Here is a 9,944-nt window from a genome sequence, read left to right as displayed (position 1 = left end):
GCAACCGCCACCCCACGCGCGGGCAAAGCGCACGCAGATAGCGGCTGACGCGCGCACTACGCCCGCGGCGGGCGGGACGCCGATTGTCCCCGCAGAGCCCCGCGACGCGCGCGGGGCGGAGCCGCCTTTCTTCCTCAGCGCCTGCGCAGAGAGAGCGCGTCCAGGGGCCGGGCGGGGGCGGGGAAGGCGGAAACTAGCGCCGAGCGCCGGGAGCCCGCTGCGTGCGCAGGCGCACTCCGAGGGCCGCCGCTCCTGGGAGCGCCCGCTCGCCGCCGGCCTCCGGGCGGGGCCTCGAGGGACTGGGGCTAAATGAGGAGAGGAGGCCCGCGTCTCCGGGTCCGCTCGCCGCCGCCGCCGCCGCCGCCGCCTCTGCTCTGAGGAAACCATGTTACCCAACACCGGGTAAGGGCACGACGGGAGGCGCGGCCGGGCGGAGCGGGCGGCTCGGGGGTCGCGCGGCCCGGGCCCGGGGGAGCGCGCGACCCCCGCTGTGTGTGGAGAGCGGGGCCTCGCGAGGGGGAAGCCGGAGCCGTGTGCTTCGGGGTGGCGGCCGCGGGCGGGCCTCTGGCTCCCCGAGGGACGGGGTCTGGAGCTCGAGGTGAAAGGTCGCCGAGGGACGGGGTCTGGAGCTCGAGGTGAAAGGTCGCCGAGGGACGGGGTCTGGAGCTCGAGGTGAAAGGTCGCCGGAAGGCTCGCGGGGCTGGCGCCTCGCTTGTCCCCGACGCTCCCCCCGAATATCCACGTCACAAAGGGCTGTTTGAAGAGGTGATCTTCAAGTTCGTGACACGTGAAACTCGTCCTTCATAGGGGCGTCCTTTTCGCGGGGGCGCTTCACTGAAGTCTTCAAAAAATGCTGGTAAAACACACGTACACAACGTCTACCATCCTGACCATTTTTTAAAAAAAATATTTTATTTACTCATGAGAGACACTGGCAGAGGGAGAAACAGGCTCCACGCAGGGAGCCCGACGTGGGACTCGATCCTGGGACTCCAGGATCACGCCCTGGGCCGAAGGCAGATGCTAAACCACTGAGCCCCCCGGGCTGCCTCATCTTAACCATTTTTAAGCTCTTAACCATTTTTAGGCATAGTTAGTGTATTCACATTGCCCGCAGCCGTTCTCCAGAACTTTCTCAACTTGCAAAAGAAACTCTATAGGCGGGGCACCTGGGTGGCTCAGTGGTTGAGAAGTCAGCCTTCAGCTCAGGGCGTGATCCTGGGGTCCGGGGATCGAGTCCCCCACGGGGAGCCTGCTTCTCCCTCTGTGTCTCTGCCTCTCTCTCTGTCTCTCTCATGAATAAAGAAATAAAATTGCAAAAAGAAAGAAACTCTATACCCATTAAACAACTCCCCCTTTCCCTCCAGCTGCTGGCAAACCACCATTCTACTTTCTGTTTTTGCAAAGTGTACCGGTCTTCAGGGCAGCGATTTGTGTGTTTTGTAATTTGCTTGAAGCAAACAGGCACGTGGCCAAAAGACTTACAAAAGCTCAAAAGGGTATAGAGTAAAAAGTGAGTTTCTCCATCCTTCACATTCAGTTTCTCAGTGACTCTCTGGTATGTTTTCAGAGATAGGCTATGCATATACACATTTGTACACCACCCTAAACATGCACAGGCACACATAGTCACGCACTCCGCCTTTTTTTTTTTTTTTTTTAAGATTTTAGTTATTTATTCATGAGAGACACAGAGAGAGAGGCAGAGACACAGGCAGAGGGAGAAGCAGGCTCCATGCAGGGAGCCGCATGCTGGACTCCAATAGGTTTCCAGGATCACACCCTGAGCTGAAGGCAGACACTCAACCACTGAACCACCCAGGTGTCCCGGCATCACTTTTACAAATAGTAGAAAACTCCCTTTTGGGCTTTGCCATTTTTACTTAGTATGTCCTGGGATACACATACATTTTAGGTATGCAGATCTTCTTTCTCTTTTAGTGGTAACATGGTATTTTGTCGATGTTCCATAATTTACTTAAAACAGTCACCCATCCCTGGATACCAGATCATTTCTAGTTTTTTTGTTACTGCATGTTTGCTGCAGTGATTAACCTTGTATCCACTGCTTGCACGTTTTTGAGTGTATCTCTATAACAAATTCCTGGAGGTGAAGTTCCTGGATAAAAAAGTATATGAACAGGGATCCCCGGGTGGTTCAGTGGTTTCACACCTGCCTTCAGCCAGGGCATGATCCTGGGGTCCTGGGATCCACGAGTCCCACATAGGGCTCCCTGCATGAAGCCTGCCTCTCCCTTTGCCTGAGTCTCTGCCTGCCTCTCTGTCTCTCTCTCTCTGTTTCTCATGAATAAATAAATAAAATCTTAGAAAAATAAATAAAAAAAATGTATGAATGTTACACTGGCTAATATCCTCGGCGCTCCAAAGAGGTTGAATATCCAAAAGGATGAATGAAGTTTCTTAATCCAGCAGGTTGGCAGACAACAAAATGCTTGATAATAAAAGTATTTGTTTTGATTTGCTTTTCTTTTTAAAAACTGTTAACAAAAATTTTTATCACATTTACTCTGATTTTGAGGTACCAGAGAAGTTTGGTAAATTGTAGTGTAGATTAACTCCACATTAGCAAGTTTTAGCTGTCCGCCAGTGGTACTGACAAATTTGGACTCTTTCTTGCCCCCTTTGGTTCTAATGCTTTTGAGCTGGAGAGGCTTCCTTGTAGCACAGCCCCTGGGTTTCAGGCTAAAGGTAAAAACCGTCTTTGCCTTTATTTCTGCCACTGCCTGAGACTGTGTAAGGAAAAAAATGTCCTTTACCCTACTGGGAATCAATCCAGCTAGACCAAAGGCAAAGGGATAAGGCTTTTAAAGCAATAGTGGACACATTTTCCTCTCAATACTTCCATTAAAAAAAAAAACTTTATTATTTTTTTAAGATTTTTATTTATTTATTCATGAGAGACACAGAGAGAGGCAGAGACACATAGGCAGAGGGAGAAGCAGGCTACCTGCGGGGAGCCCAATATGGGACTTGATCCCAGGACCCCGGGATCATGACCTGAGCCAAAGACAGACATTCAACCACTGAGCCACCCAGGTGCCCTATTATTTTTTAAATATTTTATTTATTTATTTGAGAGAGGGGGGCAGAGGGACAGGGAGAAGCAGGCTCCTGTCTAAGCAGGGAGCCTCATGCGGGACTCCATCCCAGGACCCCAGGGTATCAGCATCTTGACCTGAGCCAAAGGCAGATGCTTAATCATCTGAGCCACCCAGGCACTCCAAGGTATAGGATTTCTATTTTTCACATTTAATGTAGGAATTTTAATGTGTAAATACCTTACAATGTGAAGTGAAAAAAATTTTACCATTCCCTCAAATAATATAAGAACCTAGAAGAATGGGACACCTGGGTAGCTCATGATTACAATTCAAAAAATTAACAGTAATTCCTCAATATCATCTACTACCTATCCATTTTCAAAGTCTTATAACTATCTCAAAGATGTCTTTTTAAGTTGGTTTTATCAAATCGGGATCCTGTAAGGACCTCACATTGCATTTAGTTGCTAGATCTTATAAGTCTCTCTTGATCTGTAACAGCTTCCCTTCCACTTTCTTTTCTTTTTTCTTTTTTTTAAGACTTTATTTTTTTATTCGTAGAGACACACACACACACACACACACACAGAGAGAGAGGGGCAGAGACACAGGCAGAGGGAGAAGCAGGCACCATGCAGAGAGCCTGAAGTGGGACTGGATCCAGGGTTTCCAGGATCAAGCCCTGGGCTGCAGGCGGCGCTAAACTGCTGCGCCACCAGGGCTGCCCCCCTTCCACTTTCTTTATGCCATTTATTTGCTGAAGAATATAGATCATTTGTCCTGTGGGAGAGTCCATATTCTGGATTTGGGACTTCTCATTTTCGTTGCTATTATACTGTATTACTTGCAGATTTTTGCCTATGTATAGAAATATAATTTTCTTCATTGACTTTTCATTGAGTTTGAAAATTTGTCAAACTCTTATTAAATCTAGTAATTTAATTACACATTATTTTGGTTTTCTATGTAATCATGTAAACTACAAATAATAATATTAGCATTATTTCTTTCACTTCAATCCAAAGTGTTTCTTTCTTTCTCATGCCTTATTTATTCAAAGAAGAAATGTTCCCAGATGGAAGGTTTGATGTACAAGAATACATAAAAAATACTAAAATAAAAGAAACAAAAAATAGAAATAAAAAGTTATGGTAAATTAAGTACAGAAATCTAAAGTGTATTTATAATAATAATTAGTAAAACATAAAGAATAATAAATAATATTTGTACAAAGAATTAAAACATATTACAATAATAGAAATTAAAAACCAGACTGATTTGAGTTTTACTTTTCTAGTTTTTTTTTTAAAGCTAGTTGTTTGTAAAGCTATTAGTTAAGACAGTGAAATCCATGTAGACCAGTGGAACAGAAGAGAAAGCCTTAGAAATGGCTCTTTATTTATGGAGACTCATCTTGACAAAGCTAGAATTGAAGATCTATGGGAAAGTTGGGTTTTTTAGACTGGGACAGTTGGTTGTCCACATTGAAAAGAATGTAATTGGATCCCTACCTCAACTCATACATAAAAGTTAATTCTAGGTAGGTTTAAGACTAGTATTTAAAAAATAAACCCTAAATTGTTTGAAAGACAAATTAATACAGTTGTGGTTAGGGAAGGATTTTTTGTTTTAAACGCAAAGCATTGGCTATAAAAGAAAAGATTCATAAATTCTACATGAAAATGAAGAATTTCTACTTATCAAAAGATATAGGGGCACCTGAGTGGCTCAGTTAGTTAAGCATCTGACTTTGGCTCAGGTCATGATCTCAGGGTTGTGAAATGGAATGCTGAGTCATCATCCTGGTCATTGGGCTCCCTTTTCAGTGGGGAGTCTGCTCTCCCTCTGCCCCTTCCCCCGCTCATTCATTCATTCTCTCTCTCTCAATAAATAAATAAAATCTTTAAAAAAAAAAAAAAGGGACACCTGAGTGGCTCAGCATTTGAGCATCTGCCTTGGCTCATGGGATCCAGGATCGAGTTCCTCATCGGGCTTCCTGCAGGGAGCGTGCTTCTCCCTCTGCCTGTGTCTCTGCCTCTATCGGTGTCTTATGAATAAATAAATCTTTTTTAAAAAAAAATCTTAAAAAAAAAAAGGACACTATCAAGGTGTAGTGAAAAGGCAAGCCACAAATGAGGAGATTTTTAAAGTACATAGAATTTATAAATACATGTACTATACATATTTAAATATGTAGATATATATGACTTTGCATTTACATATATGAATACATTTTTGGTAAAGTTTATTTTTAGTAATCTCTATACCCAGTGTGGGGCTTGAGTGAGCCAGCCAACTGCCCCAGTATATGAATATTTACATAGTTTTATAATTTACATTTAAATATTTATAATTAATCTATACAATTTATTTTAAATATAATTTATGAATCGTTTGTAATTTTAAGATGAACAAAACTGATAGGAATTACAAAGAAGAACATGACTGTTAACATATAAAAATTAGCCTTCTTAGTAATCAGGGAAATGTAATTAAAACAACACTGAGATACCATTTCCATTTCATATCTATCAAATTGGCAAAAAATTTTTTTGGCAAAAATTTTAAATATCTGACATTAAATGTTGGGGAAATGTGGAGCTTTGGAAACTTTCATATATTGCTGCTAGTAGGAATATTAACTGCTTTGGAAAGAGGTTTGGCATTACTTGGGAAAGTTGAACTTCAGTGTTTCAATTATCTGTTGCTGTTTAGCAAATACTCCAAAACGTAATGGTTTATTTTTATTTGTTTTTTAGAAGATTTTTATTCATCCATTCATGAGAGACACAAAGAGAGAGAGAGGCAGAGACACAGGCAGAGGGAGAAGCAGGCTCCCCAAACCTGATGTGGGACTCAGTCCAGGGGAGACACAGAGAGACAGATAAGATATAGGCAGAGGAAGAAGCAGGCTCCCTCCAGGGAGCCTGATGTGGGACTTGATCCCAAGACCCCAGGATCACGTTCTGAGTCAAAGGCAGACGTTCAACCGCTGAGCCACCCAGGCACCCCATAAAACGTAATGTTTTAAAACAACAGTGATTTTTTTTTTTTATTATTATCCACAGTTCTTGAGTTAACTGGGTTTTTCTGCTCTGTATACTTTAAATTGAGGTCACTGATACAGTTGCATTTAGCTGAGTCCTTAGCTGGGGCTGAAACATCCTAAAACAGCCTCTCACCCTCCAGGGCCTCTCTCACTTGACCTGTCATCATTTGGTAATTTGTTCCACTTTGTATCATAGCATCTCGCTACCGAGAGAGACAGTGGAGACTGCCAGCCACCTTACAGTGTGGGGTTGGAAATCAGAATATCACTTTCATTACATTCTATTGCTCAAGAAAAGTCAAAAAGCTAACCCAGACTCAAGGGGAAGGGAAAAATACATTCTTCCTCTTGATGAAAGGAATGCCAAAGAACTTGTGACGATGCTTGATCTACAACAGTAGCCTGTAATCCAGCAGCTTCACCAATAGGTTGATATGCCCTAGAGAAACTCTTGCACATGTGACTGGAAAAAGTGAACAATAATATTTTTAGCAACATTGTTCATAATAGACAAAAAAAGAAAACTGGAAACCATCACCCAAATCTATAAATAGTAGAACGAATAAACAATTTGTAGTATGTTCATATGGAGATACTATGTATTAATTAAAATAATATAGTTATCTGCACCAACATGGATAAATCTCCACACAATGTTTTGTGAAAGAAGTAAATCCTACAGTTCCATACTGTATGAATCCATTATATAAAGTTCAGTTAAAATTAAATAGTGTATTGGGACGCCTGGATGGCTCAGTAGTTGAGCATCTGACTTGCTCAGGTGGTGATCCTGGGGTCTCGGGACCCACATCAGGCTTCCCGAAGGGAGCCTGCTTCTCCCTCTGCCTATATCATATCTGCCTCTTTGTGTCTCTCATGAATAAATAAATAAAATCTTAAAAAAAAAAAGACACTTGTTTTTTTTTATTTTTTTATTTTTTTATTTATTTTTATTTATTTTTTATTTATTTATGATAGTCACAGAGAGAGAGAGAGAGAGAGAGAGGCAGAGACACAGGCAGAGGGAGAAGCAGGCTCCATGCACTGGGAGCCCGACGTGGGATTCGATCTCGGGTCTCCAGGATCGCACCCTGGGCCAAAGGCAGGCGCCAAACCTCTGCGCCACCCAGGGATCCCCCTTTTTTTTTTTTTTTTAATTAAAGTATGTTACTTAGACATTGGTTAGGCAAGCATTTTTTTTTTAAAGTGATCTCTGCCCAATATGGGGCTTGAACTCCCGACCCCAAGATCAAGAGTTACAATGCTGTACTGATTGAACCAGCCAGGCACCCCAGGCAAGCTTTTCCTGAAAAGGGCCAGATAGTAAATATTTTAGGCTTCATAGGTGAAAGGCAAAATTGGAGGTAGTATGTAGGCAATGAAATGTGTATGTAACGTATGTATAAGTGTATCTATATATATATATCTAAGACAATGCATAATGAGAAAACCAATTTCCACAATATTTTTTATTAGTGAAATTCAAAAGAAGAACAGTTTTTTTGGCAATACAATGAGAAGAATGAAATTCTTTTTGCGGAGGAAGAGAGGGTTTATTAGTGTCCTAGGGCTGCCATAACAATGTACAAGTTGAGTGGCTGCAAACAAATTAATTCTCTCACAGTTCCAGAGGCTAGATGTCTGAAATCTAAAATCAGGGTGTCAGCCAGGATATTCTCCCCTGAAATTCTGGGTAGAACTCTTCCTTGCCTCTTCCACAGTGTGAGAGAGCTTCTGGTGACAGCCAGCAATTCTTTGCATTCTTACCTTGCATCACTCCAATCTCTCCCTCCTTCATCAGATGATATTCTTATATGTGGATCTTTACATAGTCTTCTCTCCTCGTTTCCAGTCATACTGAATTAAAGGCCCACCCGAATCCAATATGTCCTCATCTTATCTAATTATATCTGCAACAATTCTCTTTCTAAATAAGGTCGCATCCTGGGGTACTAGAGGTTAGCACTTCAGAATATCCTTTTGGGTAGGTACAACTCAAGACACAGCAGGGAGGTAATGTTTGGCTTCATCGGGGTTCAAAATTAGTGTTCCTTATCAAATTGATCATAAATGTTCATCTGTAAAAGCTATTCTTAGCTTTAGGACTATATACAAACAGATGGAGGGTCAGATTTGGCCCTTAGGTTAGGCATAGAGGTGTTGGTATAAGAAATAGTAAAAAACAAAACAAAAAACGGGAATAAAGGAATAGACTAGTGGCTTCTGGAGTATTGGTAATATTCCTGTTTCTCTTTCTTGCAACTCATTTTATTCTATATATATATTAGTTTACATGCTTTTTGTATGTTTGCTGTATTTCACTAATAATAGTCACCACCTCTTGGTCTCTTCCCTTCTCCACTCCCCAGCTTTCCTACCAAAACATTTATTTCTTACTTTAAAACCCTTCCCCATGTTTCCCTCTGATCTTTTCTGAGGTGTAAATCCTATAGATCTTGGCAGGAACCTTATGTTCTTATTGGTTAACGAGTCTGTGTAGTTATACTCCCCTATCTCTTTGTGATTGTCACTTTCACCGTATTTACCCTCCTCAGAGAAGGTTTTGTTTTTGTTTTTTAAGTAGGCTCCTTGCCCAGCATGAAGCCCAACAGGGGCTTAAACTTAGGACCCTGAGATCAAGAACTGAGCTGAGATAAAAAGTCAGATGCTTAACGACTGAGCCACCCAGGTGCCCCATCACAATCAATTTTAAAACCTTTTCATCATCTTCGAAAAAGGCCCTACACTCCTTAGCTATCAACTCCAAACCCCTCCACCCCTAGTCCTCAGCAGCCACCATCCCTGTGACTCAGATTACCTTTTCTGGACATTTCATATAAATGGAATTGTACAGTCTATGGTCCTTTGTGACTGGCTTCTCTCACTTAGCGTAATGTTTTCAGGGTTCATCCATGTAGCATGGATCAGTACTTCCTTTCTTTTTATTGTTGAATATATTCCTTTGTGGATATACTGCAATTAATTAAGTAATTAACTTAATCAGGGAATTAAGTAATTAACTTAATAAATAAATAAAGCTTTTATTTATTTATTCATGAGAGACACAGAGAGAGGCAGAGACATAGGCAGAGGGAGAAGCAGGCTCCATGCAGGGAGCCTGACGTGGGACTCGATCCTGGAACTCCAGGATCACGCCCTGGGTCAAAGGCAGGTGCCAAACCGTTGAGCCATCCAGGGATCCCCTCAGTTATAATAATTTATAAATCATTGTGCAGTGGCAGTATTACAGAGCTATTTGCTGTCAGGGAGGGAGGGTGGTTTAGAGAAAGTTTTAGAGGAGAAAACACATAATGTGAAAAGATGCAGAAGTTTCCTCTTAATAATAATAAGTAAATAAAACTTGAGGTTTCTTATGAGGTCATATTTGTTCTGTTGTAGGAAGCTAGCAGGATGTACAGTTTTTATCACAGGTGCAAGCCGTGGCATTGGCAAAGCTATTGCGTTGAAAGCAGCAAAGGATGGAGCAAACATTGTCATTGCTGCAAAGACTACCCACGCACACCCCAAGCTTCCAGGCACAATCTTTACTGCTGCTGAAGAAAGTGAGTGAATGTGACCATGCCATTTCGTGACATGTCCTAACCATGGTTTCAATACATAGAGAATTTGCGGGAGAGTTTAATTTTAGCTATTTGAAAGCTGCTCTGAAAATAATTTTGTCTGGTTAAAGAAGTATTTTGTTACCTTAGAGCACTGATTCAGGAACTTTTTTCCCAGCACTTTTTTTTTTTTTTAAAGATTTTATTTATTTATTTGAGAGAGAGAGAGAGAGAGAAAAGAAAGCACAGAGGGAGAGAGAGGAGAAGCAGATT

General features: G+C 41.9%; 1 protein-coding gene across 2 annotated transcripts in view; it reads left to right on the top strand.

Annotated features, from left to right (window-relative positions):
- The window catches only part of HSDL2 (hydroxysteroid dehydrogenase like 2), a 61,043-nt gene continuing 51,099 nt past the window's right edge, over positions 1–9,944 (top strand). For both annotated transcript variants that reach the window (XM_072727669.1, XM_026002771.2), the window contains exons 1-2: positions 1–402; positions 9,511–9,674. In XM_072727669.1, coding sequence (XP_072583770.1) covers positions 386–402; positions 9,511–9,674 — 181 coding nt within the window. In that variant the 5' untranslated portion in view covers positions 1–385. The remainder of the gene's footprint in view (positions 403–9,510; positions 9,675–9,944) is intronic.

The sequence above is a fragment of the Vulpes vulpes genome, chromosome 12 (assembly GCF_048418805.1).
Source record: "Vulpes vulpes isolate BD-2025 chromosome 12, VulVul3, whole genome shotgun sequence".
Taxonomy (NCBI): domain Eukaryota; kingdom Metazoa; phylum Chordata; class Mammalia; order Carnivora; family Canidae; genus Vulpes; species Vulpes vulpes.
This window is presented reverse-complemented; position numbering and strand designations above follow the sequence as displayed.